Source organism: Stegodyphus dumicola, chromosome 1 (assembly GCF_044657685.1).
Source record: "Stegodyphus dumicola isolate Sdum_Otavi_A_Nest chromosome 1, ASM4465768v1".
In the NCBI taxonomy this organism is placed as follows: Eukaryota; Metazoa; Arthropoda; class Arachnida; order Araneae; family Eresidae; genus Stegodyphus; species Stegodyphus dumicola.
Genome location: NC_140768.1, coordinates 266,610,839 through 266,634,983, shown reverse-complemented (window position 1 = coordinate 266,634,983; position 24,145 = coordinate 266,610,839). Strand labels below are relative to the sequence as shown.

Here is a 24,145-nt window from a genome sequence, read left to right as displayed (position 1 = left end):
TTGCACAGAGGCTGGTTATATATTTTTAAGATGATTTCGATAAAGATTTGAGAAAATGCAAACGGTTTGGAATATGTATTGCTGGCAACAGCTCAGTATTTAAAATGAGAAATATCGTTTCCTACTTTTAAATTTCTTCTTCGGTCAAAATTTCGCGTGTAAACACGATATGTTTTTGCGCTTTCTGAAGAGATATGTTCCTGTTCTGCAATTAAGAAACGCTAGCAAAAGCATAGTATTAATATTTTGAAGTGCAAACTAAACAACACTATTAATAGGAAAGGAAAATCCTGTCAATCATTTCGTCTACATAGAAAGAAGACTGCAAAAGAACAATCAAAGAAAGCACCTTTTCTAATGTTTCTAAAGTTAAATCGTCTGTTGACAGGAGAAAATCCTTCGACGCTGAAATCAATTGCAGTGTTTTAAATACAAATATAGCAACATTAACTAAAATAATAAACCAATATTTATAACTTAAGTTAAAAATAATTTAATGTTCACCAGCTTTTGCCGAAGCAAGTGGTTCAATGCAGAACAATTTTCAAAATCCTGAATAACAACTATTTAGCGGGAGATAAATGGAATTGCATTGACGCCCTTGATAAAACACTGGTTTACCTAAATGGCTGCAACAGGAAAAGGCCTATTTATCATAGGAAACGAAGAATAAAAATGTGCACAAACCCCTGGTTCGTCAATGCACAGAAAGTTTCAGTAGGGGGTGGGGATAGACGCGAGATACTCTTGCAATGTGAAATTGTTAATAAAAACAGTGGAAAGAAATGATAAAATTAATTCAACATACTATGAACAGAAATCTAACGTCAGATGTTTACAGATGAAATTCTATTTCTTTATCTCAGTGACTTTCACAAAGTAAAACTTCATCAAACAAAGCAACAAGTCGTACTTGGAAAAGTACCACTGCATTTCTTGAAAAAAATGAAGGCTGGTACAGGTATTGTATATATATCTTTTCAATGTATTCCTGCGAAGTCATATGATGGACTATTGTTACTTTGGTCTTTCTAAAAAATTCATTTTAAGCGCAAATCCTCCATGGTTTATATACTCTGAAAAGTAGTTGAAGAGGAATGGAAATCAATTACCCCTGAAAATTCTAAGAGAAGCCGTTCTATCATGAAAATCGCCGTGCATACTTATGGTCCAGAATAAAGGCTGTAAAATTTAAAATTAAAAAAAAATACTTTTTACATTTTAAACGTTACTTAAAACCGCCTTGAACTCGCTCTAAAATTTTGAAAATATCTTCTGTAGCATGTGTATTTTCTGAACAATCATTGTGTAAAAATTCAGTCATTCGTGAATTAATGACTCAATAAAGAATTTTCGCCTTCTCTACTGCGTACATTCGCTTTCTCTGGCAACCTTAATGAAGACTTTCTAATATATGCTGAAAAAAAAAAGGAATTTCTCCCTTTTGATTTCTGAACAAAGTTTTTAGTTAAAGCCGTAAACAGAGCTGAATTTTAAAAAAATGAATACGCCTTTCAAATAATCTAAATAATTATATTTTAATAGAACACTAATAAGGTACTTTTGTGCATCACATTTATTAAGATACAAATCCATTTTGAATATACAAAGCTGGAAAAATTGAGATGTTTCTTACACAGTTGCCGGGTGGTTTCAGTACAAAACGATATACTTTATCCATACGTCGCGATTGGAAATTTATCATAGAACTTAGCCTTTCTCCATTCATAAACCATTGGGGCTGTCGTGTTTCTTTCGTATTCTGCGCAATAGATTAAGTACCTACAAACAAGAATTTTGTCATTTAATAAATTTACTTCATCAAGCATCATATTTAAAAAACAGCAAACATCAAGGCCTGATTTTCGCAGAGGTGGATTGAGCATAATTCTTCATACCTGTACATTTAATGAAGCTTCCAACTCCTTCTATAGTAATTAAAAGTATTTAAATCCGTATGTATAAATTTTTCAATTCTAGGTTTTAAAGAGTAGCATAAAAGCGGAATATAATTATAAACTTTGAACCTTGTTTTATGCTTATCTATAAAAATCAGACATTTTCCTTGATCTCGCATTTTCTTTGACTAGCGATAGCTTGTAGTAAAGCCTAGTTCTTAAAATATATCAAGTTAACATATACAGTCAAAACCAAAGCTGTAGGCAAGGACTGGTAAAGGGTTACCACAATACAGACCCTAGTTCTATCCGATTCTCAAATCGGGTTCCGATGTCCGGTTAAGTGATGAGTAATGTATTTGAGTCAAACTAAAGCAAGTTAGGAATTATTCGTTACATTAAAGTTGAATATTTCTACTGTTTTATTATATAAAGAGAGACAGAAATCTTTCATTAAAGAGACATGAATCTCAATTTCCTTACATGTAAGTTAAAAGAGAAAATTTAAATGCTTTCAATTTGAACACTTCATTGCAAAATTGAATGCTCCAGACGAATTTACAGGAATATTACATAGATCATATCCGAAAACTGACAGGTAGGGACATATTTATGGAGCAATGCAGAGTTCCTGGGGTAGCGATGACACTGGCATGAGAGCGTAAAATTAAAACCAATAAGAGAAGTATATTAAGCAATAGTACATCTGAGTTCACATAGCTCCGGGTGGAACATAGCCTGTACATTAGCTAATGCCATCCTATCTATCATACAGAACAGTGTACGAGGCCTATGTGGAGCGGGTCGGAGATTCCGATCACTGCAGTTCTGAAAGCAGCAACAATTGCTTAGCATATCCGCAGTCAATTGCAAAATGATTACATATGGGAAAACAATATTTGCAAGAAGGCATATGAGCTCAGACATATTCAGAGCTGCACTAAAGCAGATCTGAGAATCTCCAGTCGATTAAATAATTAAACCTCATAATAAGCATGATGATATGCAAGATTTATGACACCTAAAGTCACCACCAACCATAGCGCAATCTTTCTTAAATAGCCTCTTATTATACTTTGATGTCTTCATATATTGTAGCATAATACATTTAGCTTCTATGTTTAATTAATAATGTACTGAGTCTTATGTAAAATATATTAAGTATTAAAGTATACAGCAAAATGACAAATTATTAATACATCTGCAACCATGTAATAGAGCACAGTGGAACCAGTAACTTGAGAACCACTTCTGGTAATCAGTGCCACAATGTATAGATATTAAAGCTTCGATAGCGATGCCAACGATTGTTATCATGCTTAAAAGCAGTGATCTAAGCTCGTCTGGTCGCGAAAATCATCTGTGCTTGCAACAAGGGAATTTTGATATGAGTAGCTGCCAAACTGCTGGGCATGTGATTCAGAACTATGGCAGGGGTTTACCAACAGTACCTTAAAAGCACGAAAAATAGTATAAGTCTTCTAAAACACAGCCATTAACCAGCAACTGATATGTATGGTGCTCCAAGACACTGTTGAATAGCAAGAAGAATAACTTTGCAATCAGATTACGAAGCATTTTTAACACAAGTACTTCGCACAGCTGCTCCACAAGGACTGTTTGTCAGCAACTGTAGCAAACAGTTTTGTACTAAATTTCCAGTTCTTTGCAAATGTTTCTAACATTTATCTCATTTTATTTTGATAAAGCATATAATAACTGAGATTCTCATAATTCTGTAAAAGAATAAACAATACTATTAAACTTATAAAACAATTTTTCCAATGGTGTGCACTTGCCTATAATGACACTGGCCACTCCTAAGGCCATAAGTGGTGGCCATTTTATTGTGGAGACACCTGATAGGTCTTAGCCGTTACCTATTATGAAAGAAATGACAATTTTACATCCACGCCTTCTTCGGGATTCGAAACCGGGCCTTTCGGTATCGCAATCAGGCTACCCTAACCACTGTACCCTCTGGGAAGTTACTTCTAAAACATTTCAAGCTTATATCAATAATTTGTTAATTAAAAAAAGCTTTGCAAACTTTTTCAAAATTAAAACGTGCAGAAGATCATAAATACTTTAAAAACTTATCTATATCTACGGCGTCACATCACATAGTGGGAAAATCTTTAGCTAATTTTAAAAAGAAGTAAATATTCATAAAAGTTGTCAGTTGGATGCATTATAAATTAAATGTATTTTGATTTACATCAGTTAACGATAAAATTATCAAAACGGGCATGTGCTTTCAAATCACTTTGTTTCTTAATCAATAGCAAACTGATTAAATTAGGAAGTTAATTTTTATTTTTATTAAATTAGGAAGCTATCTTAAATTTCTTAAACATTGCCGAATGTCAGCACCCTGAAATTTTTTTGCACTCTAGATTACATGGGAGCTGGATTAAAGACATTAATGTTCCTTCAACGGCAATGCTTACACGGTCTTTTTTATATATTATGCCTATTCTTGTCCATCAGTTCTGGAGACATAATTATGTTTTATTTTAGCTGGACAATATTTATATACTTTGAGTGAAAATAAGCCATCTTCTTCGGGATTTAACAAAACTTAATGATACGTAGTAAAGAAAGTATTGTAATCGCGAACAATTTCGGCTATCATATTTTAAAGAAAATATCCATTTTGTCCTTTCCCAAATACATTTTGGCAACTTTTTGCGTGTCGTCAGTACGTGCGGACGGAATAAAAAACAAAACGGATTGTAAAATTTTACTTAAAATTGATTCAAAAGCAATTTTTAAGGACGTGTGTACGTACATATGTATGCATCTCGGATGACTGAAAAACGATCAGCCGTAGAAAGTTGAAATTTTGCATATAAGGCTGCTATAACATTTAGTTGTTTCTCTTTATTTTTAATTGCAATCGGCAATACCGAACGTATGTTTATATATATATATTGTATATATCCACCTCCTTATCCGACTTTAAAGTCCTTATCTGGCCTTTATCTTCACAATCGTTGGTCGTAGTAATATTACAAGGTACAAAAGTGTTTTAAATGAAAAAAATATTCATGTTTGGAAAACGTCAATTTAAAAAAATAATTTTATACAAATAACGAAATCTAACTTTTAATGCTGTCTCTTGGTTTCTATATTTGGGTAAGTTTTATACGCGTCATGAAAAAATAAAATAATAAGAAGTTTGATTTACCGTTCGACAGAAATGGATTGTATTTTTAAAACTTAAAATTTTTAATTTTTAATGTCATTTTCAACTTGCCTTGAAAGAATTATTAATTAATTTAGAATAATTTAAGGAAATAAATATAAATGAAGTTCAGTAAAAAATGTGCATAATTTAATAGGTCCTACAAGGATGTCATGCAATGTCCACATCCGATTTTTGTAATAGGAAAATAATAAGAAAATGTTCTCTCAACAGTTTTCAGTTTCTTGTTAACCAGTTTTCGATAAATAAAAAGAAGTACGAGTCTTACGTGAAAGTATCTAATGGCACTATATGCAGCATGACTGACAGCACTATATGCAGCATGTAGGCCAAATTGACAAAAATTGCTTTATATAGGAAACAGAACACTAAATGTTTATCTGTTAAAAATGTATACGTTAGAGACAATTTCAAAAATAAAATCTTTGGTTATAAAAGAGAAACATCCTACTCAGCCTATTCGACGGGCGATATCCTCAGCTTTAAAAATTCCTGTAATAAATAATAAGTTTAATATAAAGAAGAAAGCAAAAATACTGCTCATTCTCGTCTGTTCAGACATGCATCAAAGTGTAAGACCAGATGTAGGATTAATTACGATTCATATTTCACAAGAAAATTGAATTTTGTGACTGTAAACGATAAAATACAATTCAGTTATTGTTATAGAAAATGAATGATTCACCGTTTTAAAAGTGGAGAAAGATACATGGAAACCTGGATTTAAGATTTTGAAAATTTATGATTATAACGAGTGTTCTCGGAAATGGAAAACAAAAATTAAGATTTGAAATAAAATTTAAGATGAACCCTGCGTAAAATAATGTTTTAATTCCAATATTTATTAAAGAAATCTCATTTTTACACGCATTGTAAAAAAGTATGATTTACATATCAACATGTAGAATAAAATTTTGGGAAAACTGGAAATGGAAACTGATGAAAAGTGATATTGAGTTTCTCCTTTCAAATATTTCAAAACAGTTTCACTTCAACCAACGACAACTGAAAGATTATGAAAATGAGACAAAGAGCACATGAGGTATTTTCTCCCTCCTTTCCTCATGTCTTCGTGATATAATTAAAAGCATATTTGACGCGTATTCGAGAGGTCTATGGTTCGAATTCCGGATAGGGCCCTGCACATTTTTCACGGCTCCTGCTTCAATATAACCTAATGAAACAACAAGCAGCGCCCGAACTAAAAGGTGGTTGGGATATTTTGTGAGCCCAGGATTTGGAGATTATGTCTTCTCATTACAGTCGCTCTTTGAAAAGGAGAAGATATAACGGATTTTCTCCCTTCTTTCTGCATGTCTTCATGGTGTAAGAGAAAGCATACTTGACGAATATTCGAAAGGTCCGTGATTCGAGTCCCCGGGAGGGAGCTGCACATTTTTTATATGTTCTGCTTCAAAATAACCTAAAGCCTCTACAAGCGGAAGGATTTCAATTGCAAATTATGGAATGTCGCTTGATCATTAAAATAAGATGCACTTCAGTAGTTAATGAAAAGACTTACGAAAATAAGTATTTAAGAAACTAATACCAGTTATTAACGTGAATTCTTTTGTTGCCTCATAAGTTTTCATAAAAAGGGTAAACACCTCCTTTATTCCTGAAAACTTAGAATAGATGGTATAAAGTAAACAAGTGAACATTTAATGAATTTAAAAGAGGATATGTGCATGATTATTCAACTTTTATTTCATTCGGTGTTGCAGAATGACTTACCTGTTTAAACACTTGTCTGTAAGTGGATAGTTTAAAGTGTAACAGTTGCTCCCACCTAGATTGAAATACGCATTGCCAATGGAATTAGAAGTATTTGAGCTAACATTTTTCAAGCAGTCATAAAATTCGTCATCACACTCGCAACTCAACCTGAAATAAATTTTTGCCAAATTAGAAATTACACGCGAAATTAAAATGTTTAGATATGCTAAGTTTGTAATACGTTCATATAATGAGAAGCGCATTGTTCTTCAGTCTGTTTTCTTATTATGACTTGTTTATATCAATGAGAGATTTACCCTACCCTCGATATGTTTCTATCGACTGCTTTAATTGGGTAATCCTGATCTGTCGTTTTTCAGTAGGATACAGAAAAAACGATGAAACGATTAATGTGCATATATATATACATATATATAAATTTAGAACAAGTTTTTCATAAAGACCAAAAACTGAAATTCGTAAGTAATAAATTTCAAATAATCCAATAAATGCAAAAAAGAATTTAATAAATGTTAAAACCAAAACACTTCAAACAAGCAATATCCCAATTCAAAAAATCAATGAAATTTAAAAAAAAAAATTAACATAAGGGAAGAGGAATTCAATCAGCCTCAATGCCGTTTCTTCAGGAGGAGTTTTGATGGTATTCCTCAGGTATAACAAGAATGAAAAAATGTTTCCCTTGACAGTTTCTGCGCTAAGCCATCCCTTCCCTCAACCCAATCAGCAACACTGCTGGCTTTAAAATCTTTTTGATTAGTAACTTAGTAAAATCGTGAAATTTCAGGGCAAAGTTTTACGTTCATTCATTTGCATGCAACCCGGTTGGATTTCAAAAACTTAAATTCTTGTATTACAATGAAAAATTTTGTCAGTATTTATTAAAAATAGAAAAGATAATTTTATTACAAATAATCATAATAAAATCAAATATGAAATTCTTACAGTGTGAACCATGATGTGTTGATTATATTCTCTTTCTTCTCTCCTGGTCTGAGTAGGTCATCGCATAGGTCATGAGCTCTACAACACTTGTCAGTATCCGCACTAGAACCAAGATCATCAAAACTTTGAGCTACATCTCCCGGTCCGCACCATTTTGTTCCTGAAAGCAGTGGAATGAAAAAACACTGCAGGAAAACGTTATGTTTTATCACATGTGAAGTGGGAAACGTAAAGAGTTCCTAAGGATTCACTGGACAGCCAAGGCTAAGAATAACGAAGAGCTAACTTTTAGATATGAATAATGTTCCAACGCAAGACCTGGTCGTAGCTGGCGATAAATGGAATTTTAGGGGAGGGGATTCAGTTTCGTTCAGTCATTCGTAACGGAATTATTTTTTGACGGAAATTCTGTGTAAGTCTATATGATTATGCTCCTTCTTGGAATATGGAATGGGACAAAGGTCTGGAGTGTCAGCCCCACTGTGAACAAATACGTGTATATTAGGGTTTTATGGTGAGGTCTAGGTCTTTGAAGTATTTGAGTATGTCCGCTGCGTTGGGCTATCGAACTTCTGGCTACATCACACACCCGAAGATGTTTTGTTGTGCCTCGAGTAATGAAAAGTCCTGCCATATTCACCTCCAGATTTGCTGGAACTCTCTGACGTATCTTGAAAGCTGCTAAGGATGGAGAACATTAGTGTTCGTCCACAAAGCTCCCAGATTAGTCCGATTGAAACGGAGCTTCTCATGGGCCATCTGAGTCAATTCGCACTCCATTAGGTAGTGAAGCGCATCACCTTCGCCTCTTCTAGAGTCACATCGCACAGACCAACCCAGCGACTCGCGGGAGGTAATGTGGAAATCTGAAATGGCCAGTAATCAACTGATTGGCATAATGGTTACAGTGCTGCATTCTCGCAATCAATTGAATTTAATTCAGAATTCTCGGGCGACCTTTGTTAATTATACGGAATGATAGACATTCTGTTTCGGACGACTCCCTTTGAGTCTGCTATTCACAGCGAACTATATCCCTCAAACTTTGTGGGAATCTAGCGATGAGTATGGGAAAATTTGTATCAACTACATCTTTCAGTGGGACACGTTTCGCACGATCATCGACCAGTTCGTCGCCGCAGTAGCCTCCATGCGCCTTGATCCATTTAAGCTCCCCCATCAGTAATAGTTAATGCCTGCCGAAATAGTTGTTTTATTTTCTTAACCAAGAAAGTGGCAGTGATTTGGGTTTGCCACACGAAAAGCAACGACGTACGATGCCACACGAAAAGCAACAATGTGTATGGATGTTCTTGTTCTGTTGTGGAACTGCAACCACCAATCCAATCGAGCCCCTTCTTAATGGCGAAGAGAACTGCTGGGAGTCTATGTTAAGGTCCCCCAACTTGTATATCTTTTCTCGTAGATGTCTATACCGTAGTACAATACCGTAGTAGCCCGCTCCTTCATGTCCCTACAGCCCTGAACAATCAATATAGATTTATTCTCCCTCATAAATCGCAGATTCATTTCACATCCGTTCATCTTTTTCAGGAGGAACCATATGGCTATTCTTTTAACTGGATGCGCTTGGCGGAGATCTATATTGGACGCGTAGTCCTGCGGATCGGAGGAAGCATCAGCCACGCATACGAGATTGTTCCTAGACATCATTAAGAACTTAGCAAGTAATATGGTTGCCGCTAGGTGTAAAGGGAGTAAGCCTTTGCCGTGCCGCTTCTCCTTCATACCGTTTTACCGTTGAGCTATTCGTTGTCTGACCGATTCGCTATCAAGAATATTTTCTTTAAATGCTTACATAAAATGTTTTTTGTATACAAATTTATACAAATATATCATTACGCATGACATAAAAGTTAACTTTTCAGTATAATCTTTAAGATCAGTGTTCAATATCAGTTTCAGTATAATATTTAAAAATTAATAGTTTATTAATTTTAACCAAGTAATGTGCTAATAAGATTCAATAGTAATTACATTTCTGATTAAGATATCATAAAAATGTGAATTTTCTGCTTGCATGAGTGATTTCTCTGAGATAGTTGATTATAATTTCAGAAAATTTTGAAAAATCATGTAAACATTGCATTTGAATAATTTTAGAAACAATACAAATTCTGTGATATCATAGGTTTAGCCTGTAATTATAAAATGCCAAAATTTTGTTCTGCTTGATACTGACATAATTTTCTAACTATATGTAATTTATTTACATCCCATATTTTTAAACAATTATATATTATTTATATACATATATATAATTCAATACTAATTGTAAGTAATATGCTGATCAAAGTAAGGCATACTTTAAACATTAGAATTAAAGTGTGACAAAAGACTTATACAAAAATACAAAAACAAAGAAGCTGTAAGTGGTAGATTAGCCCAATTCGAATCTCATTAAGGACTCTTCAGGGGAAATTTTTTTTTATGATTTTCGAATCCAGCTAACTCCATATCGTGAAACTCCTTTTCAAATATTAATTGAAAACTTTAGTCTCAATTCTCTGTTCCCATTTCCCGACGCGTCCGCTTGAAGAAACACATTAAGGTGTAATAATAACTATACATAATGGACTAGTAATGCCAATGTACAAAATAAAATAAATAGCGATTTGCTGTTAGTCAAAAAATACAAAATTTTATGGGAGGACCTACTAGCTTATAGAGTTTAAACTTTGAGAATGTACCAAAAATTAAATTTAAAATTTATAATTTATAATAAAAAGTAAAGAAAGCTAAAAATTTTATTGAAAGGGTCTTGTTAAGACCAAAACTCAATACAAGGGTAGAAATATTTTTAAAAACAGACCTGGAACATTGATTTCTTCTATCGATGTTGAACGTCGATGTCTTTCACCCCCTTTTTGAGTTTGCATAGTTCAAGATAGCAGACATCAATGATTGACATCATCTTACCATCAACGATTAAGATTCATAATTAAAATTATAAATTTATGAATATCACAAGACACGAAAAGGGTAAATGTATGTCTAATTACCCGGAAAAATGTACCATGAATCATGTGAGTCAGATTTCCATTTTTCCATAGTCTCCTCAGAAGTCCTCATCTCTGCATCATTTGATATTGGAAATCCTCTTCTCCTGATCTCCCTAAAGTGCTCAAATCTCTGAAGTGCAGTGCGAAATATTTCTGTCTCTGAGTTGCGGGACAAAAGTCCCGTGCAATCTTTAACAAGATGTACCACTTCTTCTATGCTTGGTTTAATGACGGTACTCTCTCCAGCCTCCTTTAAAATGTGTCCGACAATCTTCCTAAGTTTAGGTACAAGTAAAGTTATAATTTTTTTTTTCAGTTTACTGATGGTAAATTATATAAAAAATAATATTTATTTATACATTTAGATTTACAAATTTACAGGCAAAATATAATGAATTACGCACAAAGCATATGTTTATACTCTAATTTTGCTTGTAATTATGAAACATTTGCACTGAATAATTTTGAAAAAACTGAGTATTTCAAAGAATGTGACATATTCAAATTTCGGATATAAATAGGTATTCTTAAATAATGCTTGCGATAATCACTGCAAATTTCTAATTGCAAATTTTAACACACTTTTAGAATAATTTCAAAAGCTGTTAAATTATTATTTAAAGTGTGAACACTTTTTTACGTATTCTGTTGATTGTTCTTTTCCTAGACTAAAGTCTGCATCATGAGTTTCATGTTAAATGACCTTTTTATTTTAAAATTTTATATTGAAGATGAAACCTGTTACGGTAAAAAACTCCTCCTCGAAAGGATTTTAACATTGTCGTTGGCAGCTTTGCACATCTTTCTCTCCTTGTTTTGGGTAATAAACAAACCATTTGTTACGTTACGTAAAAATACAAATTATCAAATTAACAAAATTGAATTTACTTTTTACTTACTTTCAGTCTAACTACCAGGTAGATCTTCCCAAATCCAATAATATGAAGCTATTAGAACAAACTTTATTACAGTCTATTTACAAAACGTATACATCAGGACAGGACGCCAAGTAGCTTTAATTCAAAATTTATTACAGTGAAATAGAGAGTTTTGATTTTTTATTTTAAATAGAGGGTATTACTATTAAAATTTGAATGATTGATTCTGTAATGAACATTTGTTGAACTTTGAATTATTTATTAAGAATTTGGTTTGCGGACAGTAATAACACTACTTTTGATTTCAATTATGGAAGAACTTTAACGATTTAGAGGTTGTTTAACGATTTAGAGGTTGTTTAAGAACAAATTTTACTAAAACTGCGAATAATTTAGATGAACTTTTAAAGGTCGATACATTAGATTTAGATACGATTACAGTTCTTTTCGCTCAATTTGATGATAAATGGAAAAAAAATAAATACTTTGGATAAACAGGTATTAGAGTTATTGAACAGTTAAGATACCAAGTGTTCTAATGAAGAATTTGCAAAAGAAATCGAAACGACTGAATCATACAATGATAAATTTATATATTTTAAAACGAAAGTAACTAGACTTGAACAGAACTTTAGTAAAAAGTAAAATATTTTACCTAAAGATAAAAATGAAGCTGTTAAAAGGAAATTTAAACTTCCTAAAATTGAATTAAAAAGTTTAATGGCGAGGCAAAAGAATGGTTGGGATTTTGGGGCCGATTTAGGAAAATTCATGAAGATCAGGAAATTGACCCCGAAGATAAATATCAGTATTTACTACAGTGTACCCGGAACCTGTATCTAAAGCTAGAGATCTGGTAGAGAGTTTTGTACCTACTTCTGAAAACTATAATACAGCTATCGAATATTTGAAAGATAGGTTTGGAAGAGACGATCTTTTGGTTGAAATTTATGTGAGGGAACTACGCTGTTTAGTGAAGAAAAATAGTAGTAATTCTGCGAATAAAATTTCGGTATTTAAACTGTATGATAAAATAGAAACACATATACGTGCATTAGAAAGTTTAAAGGTTTAAAGGTATGCAGCTATGCTGTATCCTCTTGTTGAAGCCTGTTTACCCGATCATATTTTGAGAATATGGGGAAAAAAATTAGCCTCAGCTGACAAGGTATTTCAACAAACAAATTAGAACTTTTGATGACATTTCTGAAGAAAGAAGTTGAAGGTGAAGAAAGAAAACAATGGTCAGACAAGGGTTTAATGTAGAAACATAAACATGGAGGGCAGAATGAAATACCGGCAGCTGCGGGACTTTAAAACAACGAATCGACAAAAGTAAATCCTACAAAAAGGGAAATTGTACTTTTTGTGGTGAGAACCACTATTGGGTAGAATGTAAATCTGCTAGATGTATGTCTTTAGATCAAAGAAAGCAGATTTTGTTAAAGAAAGGTGTGTGTTTTACTTGTGTAACTCCAGGTCATTTATCTAAAGATTGTAGAAAATTTGTTAAGTGTACAAAGTGTTTTTAGTAAACATTATTTGCTTATGTGTCCCAACGTAAGTGAGTGCAGGGAAACCGAAAAGGATAAACATGATCAGATTGCCGAAATTACAGGGCGTTTTGTGACGAATCAGACAAGTATGCCTGAAATACTGATGCAAACTCTGAAGGTCCGAATTCATGAAAATCAGAATCAACAGCTTATTAGAGCCCTCGTTGACACTGGGTCTCAAATATCATATATTACGAAAGAACTGGCATCAGATATGGGGTATAAACCAGTGGTTGAAGAAAAAATGAAACATAGTCTTTTTGGAGGTACAGAATTAGTACAGGAACATAAAAATATCGCGTGATAATAAGTAATATAGAAGGTACTTATAAATTAAATTTTGAAGTTAATGACCAAAACGAAATATGGGCTGCTGTAAAAAGTGTGACAAAGAGAATGTGGACGAAAGAACTTAGACGACAAGGAAAATGGCTGATTATAATAAAGAGTGAACAAGTGATTACAATAAGGAGGAAAATCTTCTACTGCAACCTGCAAAAATACAACTTCTTATTGGGAAGCAATATCTGCAAGCGGCCACTGGCAGCGTGAGGAAATTGAAATTCGGATTAACTGCAATTGAAACTTATTTAGGGTGAACAGTAATAGGAAAATTGCGGAATGTGTATACACATGAAGATGCTATTTTTGTTTTTTCCTTGTTCATTAATGAAAGTGCTGTTGCCGATCTTTGGAAGCTTGAAGCTATAGGTATCACAGATCCTCCAGAAAGCCTTCTAAAACAAGGCTTGCAAGCGGCTACGTTGTATAAATTTCACGAAACCATAAAGCGAGATGAAGATGGTAAATATACAGTATCGCTGTCGTGGTTGAAAACGCATCCGCCAATTTCTAATTGTCGAAAACTCTCTGAAAAGAGACTTTTGACTGCTGTTCATAAACTTGCTGCTAACGGTCACTTGAATGATTATCAAGAAGTTATTAAGGACTGTATTCTACAAGGTAATATAGAAAAAGTTCCATTACTATATCTATTCGGACTCTATTTACCGCCTTATCCAGTAATAAAGTATTCTTCCACTACTAAATTCAGACCAGTATTTGACGCTTCAGCACATGAAAAGAATTTTTTTCTCTCAGTTCTTGCTTAGAAAAGGGTCCCAATCTGTTAGAACCTTCTATACTTTTACGATTTTGACTGAAAAGATACGGAGTAACAGCTGATATACGTCAAGCCTTTTTGCAGATAAATTTGAATCCACAAGATAGAGATTATTTGAGGCTCTTGTGGTATCAAAATGGTGATCCAAATAACTTAGTAATCTATAGACATTGCAGAGTACCATTTCGAGTAACTTCAAGCCCTTTTTTTATTAGGTGCTTCTTAGCATATCACTTGGATAATGTGGAGAAGAAAACTCAAGAAACAGCCAGGAAATTAAAATAATCATTTTACGTCGATAATTGTGTGACCAGTTTCGACAGTTCTGAATAAGTTGATCTTCACAAATCCAATAATGTGAAGCTATTAGAACAAATTTTATTACAGTCTATTTACAAAACATATACATCACAACAATTTATTACAGCTCTTCATTTGTTTTTCATGGGACCATTTTTTCCGTTACTCAAGTTCTCAACTGTTTATTTTTATTCAAAATCATCTGCCTTGCTCGAGCGCTGTTAGTCAGGGCCGTTTGTCTATCAGCTCATGGTTTCGTAACACCATTTATAATTGTAGTCATTTTAGGTTATAATGTTATTTTTTCTCTCCTTCCAATATGCACTCGTGCTGTAGCACACTCGGCCCGTATTCGAGAGGTCCAGATTCGAGTCCAGGCCAGGGCATTGCTCATTTTTCATGTCTCCTCCTATAAAAAACCCTAATGTCTGTACAGTGGCTACCAACTTCTAGCTTCAAGTAACATTAATTTAGCTAGATACTAATAAAGCAAACCACAGCAGTTTCAACAGCGATATTATTATGAAATTAAATTTATTTCGATGTTTGTTCTTAGCTCCACAATATTTTAAGGTTCAATTATTGTCTTTGGCGAAAGTTGGTAAACTTTCTGTTCTTTAACAATTTATTTTACTCCGGAAATCTTTGTTTATTATCTATACTGATCTCTTCAAAGATTTTGCAATTCATTTCTGCTGCTGCGAACTTTCCATTATAACTAGGGCATTTCCCTTATAACTTTAAAAACATTAGAAGCACCGTCGTTTTGGATTTGGTTCCATTCAAAAGTAATTTTTGACGAATTTTTCCTTTCCGATAAAGCTTGTTGTTTATTTTTGAAGTACGGAGTAAGAATAATTTTCTCGTTATGGGCAAAAAGCATATCACTCCGCGTGGATACAAATCAGTTTTATTCAAGAAGTCCTTCATGAAGTCCGTCCTTTTCCCTCAAGCAGATAGCTCTGGCTTACTTTACCGTAATGGAATAAACCAAACATAAGTACGTTTACGTGCGACATTTTTTAAACAATAATAAATTTTAAAGTTATCAGGCGGTATTTCTCATTTCAAATTGTGCGTTATTGTCAGAATTTTTTATACCTTAACATTATAATTTTTTATCGAAATTGTTCTGAAAATGGGCTAACACTCTCTGTATTTTCCAAAAAAAGCTATTTGAAAAAATGTTTTTCATTCTTGACTTATTTAGAAATTTTAAAATATGACTTTGGAACTTCTCTTCTTTATTCTGTATTTCAAATGAGCGACAGACTGACAACAGGCCTTTAAAACCTCTGAGGCTTACTTTCGTTATACTAAGCGAGACCGTAGAATATAGTTAAAGATTTAAGCAATTTTGGGGAGATTTTGCGAATACAAATACCCGAAAATGTGTAATGTGTAACAGAAAAGGTCTCATATGAGTAAACAGTCTCTTTTGTTGTATCTTTGATCGCAAGGTTCTAGAACAAATTTTGAGAGTTTTGTTTTGAGATTTTATAAAACATTTTATTGACATCATAAGCAGATAAAATCTAATTAATGGAAAATAATATCTACACAGCATTTGAATGAATCTATACACTACTAGATACACGATGAATACACGATTAACCTGATAAACAATTTAGCAATTCAATAAATGTCAGTACTAGATCAAAATTGCAGATCTATAAAATAGCTGTTCCGGGGAAGGAAAATAGTGCTTTAAGTGTTTAGTTTTGAGAAAAATGGGTTTGTAGCGTGTTAGTGTTATATATTACTCGTAATATTCGTGTTAAAAATATGTCATTATGTTTTAGCAATGTTTTAAAGTATTAAGAAATAATCTACAAAATATGTGCGATTAAAACCAACAAATTGAAGATGAAGATTGTGAGTTTTTAGATTAGCGGTGATAATATAGAGGGCAAAAAATTTTCTTCTGTTTTAAACTTAGTTTAAAGTTACGGAAATTTACATTCTTAAAAAAGCTTTGAGTACACTTCACAGTTATACCAATCAATAAAATTTTATATTTGGTAATTCCAATCGGTTGCGGAAGTAGTTTGCACTTTCATATTTCTACCAATAAAGTATAAACCGCTAAATTTGTTCCTATAACTTCTTTTAGGTAGCAATCCTCAGCTATAGCTTTTTGCTAAGTATTTATTGGAATATTTTAATCATTTTAGAATTTAATGTACATTTAACTGAACAATAAACTGTGTAAAATTAATGTTATAAGTTTCAGTTGAATTCCATATAATAGTAATCCAAAAGAATTATTTTTTTACTTAAAAACGCTGTTGTTAAGATGATGCCACATCTTTCGCAAAGGAAAATACAAATATGTAGCAGATTTATTACTTTACTATCAAAGTCAGATATTGATCGTTATAGAATTTTATATAATTGGTTGAAAAATTTCTATTAGTTTTCAGCTTATTAGAGAATATATACGTAGTACACTGGTGTGCAAAATTTAAGCAACTGGTGTTCTTTTTGCCATAACTCCACAAAAAATCATCTGAGAGACATGGAATTCAGAAATAAGAGACAGAATTTTGTATTTAAACGATGACGAAAGCATAGTTACACAAAAATGGCTACAATGTGTACAGTATGGAATCAAAGTAAAAAGGCTTTATTGTACTCATAGTATTGTTACACATAATTGTCTGTAGCAGAGGATGAACAGCAAGCAGATGTTCCTTAGTATGGGATATGCCCTCCACTTACCGCAATGGTTGCTTCGCAGCGTCTCTTCATACACAGCACTAGATTATCCAACAGATGTAGAGGTAAGAGCTCCCATCCCTCACTCAGCATCTTTTTCAGTTGTTGAATACTCCTCGGAGGATGTAATCGGGCCACAAGACGTCTCCCCCAAAGCATCCCATATGTTTTATGGGATTTAGATCAGGGGAGTAGGCTGGCCAATCCATTCGCGTGTATCTTCTCTTTCCAGTAGCTTTTGAACAGGAGAAGTCCGGTGTGGCCGTGCATTGTCATCCATAAAAACGAATTCTGCTTTCATGGCACCTCGGAACAGACACATATGGCGGAAGGATCACCTCCTGAAAATAGCGATCTCCGATTACAGAACTTCTGTCGAAAACGTGGAGCTCTGTCCGTCCGTGCAGCATAATGTTTTTCCAGATGAGAACACTCCAGGACCACCGTAACGGTCTCTTTCCGTCATGTTACTGGCATGAAACATGTTACTGGAATTGATTTGACTGAGAAACCTCATATTTGAACACTGGATTAAAAAGTTTCAGCCTTTTCGTTCTTTTAAACCCAACAATTATTTTTCTGTCTACGCATAGGATAGGGTTTTGGTACAGGCTCTTAATCTTACAAATTTCAAGTTGTTTTCCGTAATTTCAATATTATTTTAAAAAAATGAACTATCTTATATAATCACCGAAATGTAGTCAATATTTATTCGCAGCATATCCACTACAATGTATTTTACAATTAAATTCCTCAAAAATGGGAAAGCATTCGTTTAAGCAGCATCAAAATCAACAGATTATTCATCTAATTTACAGCCAAGTCTGTTTTGAATGTTTTTAATCTCGTAAAAGTCAGTTTAGAGCTTTATCAACAGAACTTAAAACTGACTGATTTGCAAACTTCTATTTTAAACTGAAAGAAATTTGATTTGCAATCTAATCGTATTAGCCATAGCAAAATATATATTTAACTTACACAGACAACAAATCATGAAGTGTTTTTCTTATTGTGTTCCTATTCATTTGGATAAATTTATTATAGTTGAAACTTGAGTATATCTGCCATTGATAACAGTATTGTCGACTCTCTTAATGATATCATAGCATTCTATAGAAGAATAATCCAACTCTAACACAGGTAATTCTGTGAATGCTATCCACACTTCGCAGACACTCTTCACACTTGGTAGGCACGAGATTACCTTTGAGCAGCGATTACACTTTTAGCCGACCCTTGTTTTTGTAACTGTTGGTCGTACAGACATATTTCCTATTGCAGAAGTGTTTTCAGTGACGAAAATATTCATGTTTGGGCAATGTTAAACTTGAAAAAAAATTAATTTTTCACCAATAACAAAAATCTAACTTTCAGTGCGATCTCCCGTTTTCTATACTTATACTAGAAAACGTTTTATATTCGTTTTGACACAAAATAATATTATAAGAAATTTGGCACCCATACGATAAAAACTGAGAGGGGTGTTTAATTTCAACATTTGCAATTTTGATATTATTTTCAACTTCGTGATCAAGAGATCGGTTAATTAAGTTGAATATTTCGAGTAAATAGGTTTAAATGAAGTCCATTACAAAATGTATATAATTTAATAGACCGCAAAAGGAAGTCATGTGGCGTCCACATCAGATTTTTATTAATATATTATAACTATGTATCTTTTGCTGCTTTCTAGGGATGAACCGAGGATCGCTAGCCACGATTTTGACGTGAAAGCTTATAGATTGCATCACTGATCATTAACCACTATAAAGACTTTCCTGATTATATCGGAGTAAACATAAATTAAAATTAAATTACGGGGAAAATAAAATTATAACGCTATTCATTTAATAGGATAATCGATATTTTCTTATTTTACCTAAATTATATGTAGGTTATGAAAAATATAATTTTATTAAAGAAATACTTACTCATCTGAAAATATTTCACAATTTGTTATTTTTGGTATTTCCTTTTGAGGATTATTTGACCATGTAACTATTAGGAGAACTTTGCTGGCTACATCAGGTAGTTCCTGAATGGAAAATATCTTGGTTTGCACGTTCTGAGCATATACCAAAGTTGTCACTGACAAGAGTATAGTCAGATATTGCATGATTCTTTGATGAACTAATAGAAAGAGGGAATTCTTAAGAATGAAAAAATAAGAGCATAGCAATACAAAAAGGAAACAGGAGCTAATAACATGAAAAAAAGCTTATATTTTACAGTGTGTAAGGATCCTAAGTTTTACTAACGTTTATTTTATTTTAAAACTGTACTATCACTTCTTATATTCTACTTCCGGCCAGAATTAAATGCCTTAACTTGTTTATGCAAACTGTCTTGCTAACGCCCAAGTACTTAAGTTGTGGCTTTTTGCCAAGAGTTAGAGAGAGAAGGAGATTTAGAAAGCAAGCCGCTTGCCACTGCAGTTTTACGAGTTTTACTCAGTTGCTGGTGGCCTTTAAGGCCAGAGGTTTAGCCCTCTTGATATTTGTAAACGTATTGTAGTTTCAGCAGCTCGGCGGACTACATACGTACCCTTTTAAATAAAGGCCAGTCTTAGTTCTAGGCATTTGTATACTAATTCAAAGTTAGCTTTTAGTTAGAGTTTTAGTTAGTAGTTTGATATTCTTACGTTCAGACCACAAGTGGTTGGTCTTTGTATCCCTAACTTCGGGAGTACTTGTAAAAATATAAAAAATAAAGGGTTTCGTATACCCTTCCTGTCTGTGTCATCTGTTACACACAAATCTTGAACATAGCTTGAGTAAGCTCCCTGCTCTTATTCAGGACGCATCATGTTTCCATCATCATCATGTATCATCATCAAAATGTAGATATTGGAAAATTTGAAATGCATGGATTATTTTCCAGAGCAAAAATGAGGGAGTTTTAAAATGTGATATATTCCAAAGAAAAAGCTATCAGATAATCTATTGAAGGCGAAAACATATATGCTGATAATTTCCTGATCAGCATATATAGCAGAAATCAGACGTTCTTTTAACAACCGTTCGTAAAAATATCATACATAGAGTAATTTATTTCTGTCTAATTACAGGCTTTCAAATCAAAGAAAAAAAGGGGTGGGTTTATTTTGTGAATAAGATACAGTATTATTAAATAACCGAAGTAAAATTAATTTTTAAAGTTTCATTTACTCTGTATTAAATAATACGTTTTGATAATACATACATAAACAAAGTATTATAACAAAAAAAGAAAAAAATATTATGTACTATCAGTTGGCATCAGCGCGTACATTTCGCAAACAAAATTTGATACCAGAATGAAAACAATAAGCCCTTCGGAGATATTTTTCTTGTCACCAATTATGAGTCGATAGTTAAAAAATTAAACAAGTGATTTTATTTCAGTTCTTTATGATACTAGTACCCCTTCTATTTTGCTGACATTAGTTGCTTCATACAGAAAAACTGCAATATTCAAACATTTCTCTACTTGCATAAAAATAATGATATTTCATGAAAAGAAATCTCTATGATTTATTGTTTCAGAGGCTTGGCAAAAATTAAAGCAAATATTTAAAATGCAGGAACATGGTATGTCTGTGAGTTTACTTCTTTTAAAGATCACTGGATATTTCTCTGCATTGGATCAGACGTTTGATATTATTGAGTTTCTAAAAGATGAATAGATTATGTAAATTTGAAATTTACATTAATTCGGCAATGAATTTTCAGTTTGTCTGCTTTAGTTTTTTTTTTTTTTTTTTGTTGTTGTTTTTTTTGTTTTTACAATAGTTACAGTGAAATATAAAATAATACGGATAAATAAATATATTCATAGTACCTTACCTGGTTTTGATTTGTATTCAACAAGAAGCTTTTCTCTTAGATCAGTGTACCAGAACAGGAATTTGAAGTTCAGTCTTATTTATACAGTTGCCTTTTTGTACACGTTATAACAAAAACATGTGTTGATGCAGCTCTTTTTTTTTTGCTGTCTATTGTATTTCAGGAACATCTGTTTATATATTTACAATGATGACAAGGTGTCCATAGTAATTTATTTATTACCTCGATCTCTGCCATCTATTTTACCTGAATAACATCTGCCTCAGCCTGCATGTTTGATTTTTAAGGTATTCAAAAAGAGAGGCCTTTCAGTAAATAGGGTTTCATGAAATCTATTGTCATTAGAATTTATTAAAGATAAATGACATTTCTTTTTCTTAGTTATGTAATGAACCGTAAACAATGCTTGTAATTTAAATAAAATGTCTTAATGGTCACAACACGAGAAAATGTTTTCTCAAATATACCTAAGTATTATTTTTGCATTTTGGAAATAAAATTTCTGAAGCTGTAAGATATTATTAATTTGAATCAGTTATCTTAACGTTTTGCTTTTATTATATTTTCTACTCTCGTCGACTTCTAAATGAATTAATATTAGTTGAAATACAAAACTAATACTACAATAATTAAAATTAAAGCAAACTATCTCACTCACAAAATACAAAGTTTTATGTGAAATTCGGTGTAGTTTAGGTGAAAATCTGCAATAAACAATCATAGAAACTTCAGTTATATGTCACTTCTGAACTCACTCTCTAGAAGACGATTTTTCTAGGTACCTGCGTTAGTAATAGGAAAATAATGCTTAAGTATCTCGCTTGCTGGCTGCTGTCTTAAGTTTATACTGAACTTGTGTTCAGACAAATGAATCTCATTTTACCATTTTACTACACCTTATAATTCTTATATAGTCATGGTATTTTGAACAATCTAAGAAATGTTTTCTTAGAGGGGCTTCTTTAAAACACCAGGCTTCAACTATTTCATTGGTTACCTTACCCTTCTATCTTCCTAATTTCACTCAACGCAGAGCTTTGGTTCTTTCCCAGTCATTTCTTGTTCTACTTGTCCGAGTATTGGTGCGTTCTAAATGTATTGTAAGGAAATCCTTGTAATTTTTGTCTCCGATTTTAAGTGTTTATATAAAGATTTTATGAGGAAAGAAAGGTTTTATCCATCTTATTGAAGAAAGAAATAATTCAAGCAAGAGGGAGAAAAACCCTAATTGCATGAAATCGAACTTCCGAATCGAGGTAAAATAGTCCACTTGCCGGTATATGCCTTGAAAGAGATATAGGGAAATAAAGATGATTCCATCAGGAGTTAGAAGGGAAATTTTTCTGGTCTGAATTTCGTTAAAGTTTGGAATCCGCTTTGACACAATGCTCCATAAAAAGGCGAGCTTCTGCTTTGCAGCTATCAGTGCGTTAGTAAAATAAAAAGGATGGTGTGTGATTCGTTTTGCCTAATAGCCCCAAACTGAAAATACAGTACAACTCCAATTATTCGAACTCCGACTATGCGAATCGCTTTCAGAATTTTTCACAATCAACTGAAGAAGAGAAGGAAAAGGAGAAAAGGAAAAAGAAGCTCAAGTAAAGGAAAGGGAAGAGAAGAAGATGAGGATGACGTGTCACTTGAGGAATTGAGAAACATTCTTTTGAAAATTCCTGGACGTTTAGAAGTTAGAGCTGAGGATACAGCAGAATGGATGGTGTGTGATTATTCGGACCTTGGGTTTCAAATTCTAAATGATGAACTTCTAAATGAATTCTAAATGAAATTATGAGAGAACAAAGTGTCGAGAAAGAAAATGACCTAAATCTGAAAGTTGAAGCAGACACTGGATCATAAGCTAGTGAAGGGTTTGCCGACCTTGAAACTATGCTGAAGTGGATGGAGCGTCAGACCGAGTGTGACCACATGCAACTTCTCATTGTCAAGCGGACGCTTGTCTTGGCTGCCGGAAAACGGATGAAAACTGTCAAAAACTTTACTTTGACCGAAATGTTCTGCAAGCAATGGCTTTCAGCACTTGCGAGTAACGTGCAGTACGATATATAACATGTACTTAAAAGTGTTGCGTTTTCATTTTAATTAATTAAAACCTCTTTTTCTTTAAAAATAGATTTTTTTTCATTATCAACATACAGTACATACAGCAATTAATTAAAGTCTAATTATCCGAATTTTTGACTTTCCGAATGGGGTCTGGTGCCAATTGATTCGGATAACTCGAGTTCTACTGTATTTCAGTTTCTTGGAGATGGCCTGAAAAGCTAAACATGGACTGAAAATCACTGTCTCAGTGGAGAAAGGACACCTGATGAAATGTCAAATATGAATCACAAAAAAGACATACCTGGTTTAATTGATAAGTGCGACAAGAAAGATAACTTCATTTGCGATGACTGGAGTTTATTTTGCAGGTTTTTGCCGGATTAAAAAATACTTAGTTTGCCACCACTGGATTTCAAGGGAGAGATTTGTTAAGATGGGAGAGCAAAGTATAATTTCCTTCTACGCTATCGTTTTCGCCCCGCTGAAAACTAGAAAATTTCAGCCCTAGTTGCTAGTAAAACCGGAAAGCCAGTAGTTTCAAAAACGTGAAAACATTACTGTGCTCATGAGCGAACTGTAGAAAGGTGAAAGTAATGCATAATGTCCAGGACTTTTACGAAAATTTTAAATGAATTTCTCAAAATGATGGCAAAAAATAGGAAAATGGCCATTGCTCTGAAAATCCAAGTAATCTTTCATCACTGGCATATATATATATATATATATATATATATACCATTTTCTTCCAATGGAAATACCTGATTCTACCATTGGATTAGAAAAGACATCTTCCTTTTCTTTAATAAAAAATAATATAGTGTCAACATCAGTTTCTTGTAAAGTCTGTTAAACTATACACATATGTTTTGCT

At 33.0% G+C, this 24,145-nt stretch overlaps 1 protein-coding gene across 1 annotated transcript; it reads right to left on the bottom strand.

The window, feature by feature from the left end:
* Positions 1-1,519: 1,519 nt before the first annotated feature.
* LOC118195056 (uncharacterized) lies at positions 1,520-21,269 on the bottom strand. The gene is made up of 6 exons (XM_035366289.2): positions 21,211-21,269; positions 19,318-19,516; positions 10,812-11,086; positions 7,789-7,948; positions 6,841-6,990; positions 1,520-1,782 (listed from the first exon to the last, which is right to left on the bottom strand). Exons 2-6 carry the CDS (start codon positions 19,500-19,502, stop codon positions 1,674-1,676), a joined length of 879 nt encoding a protein of 292 aa, XP_035222180.1. The 5' UTR covers positions 19,503-19,516; positions 21,211-21,269; the 3' UTR covers positions 1,520-1,673.
* Positions 21,270-24,145: the final 2,876 nt, after the last annotated feature.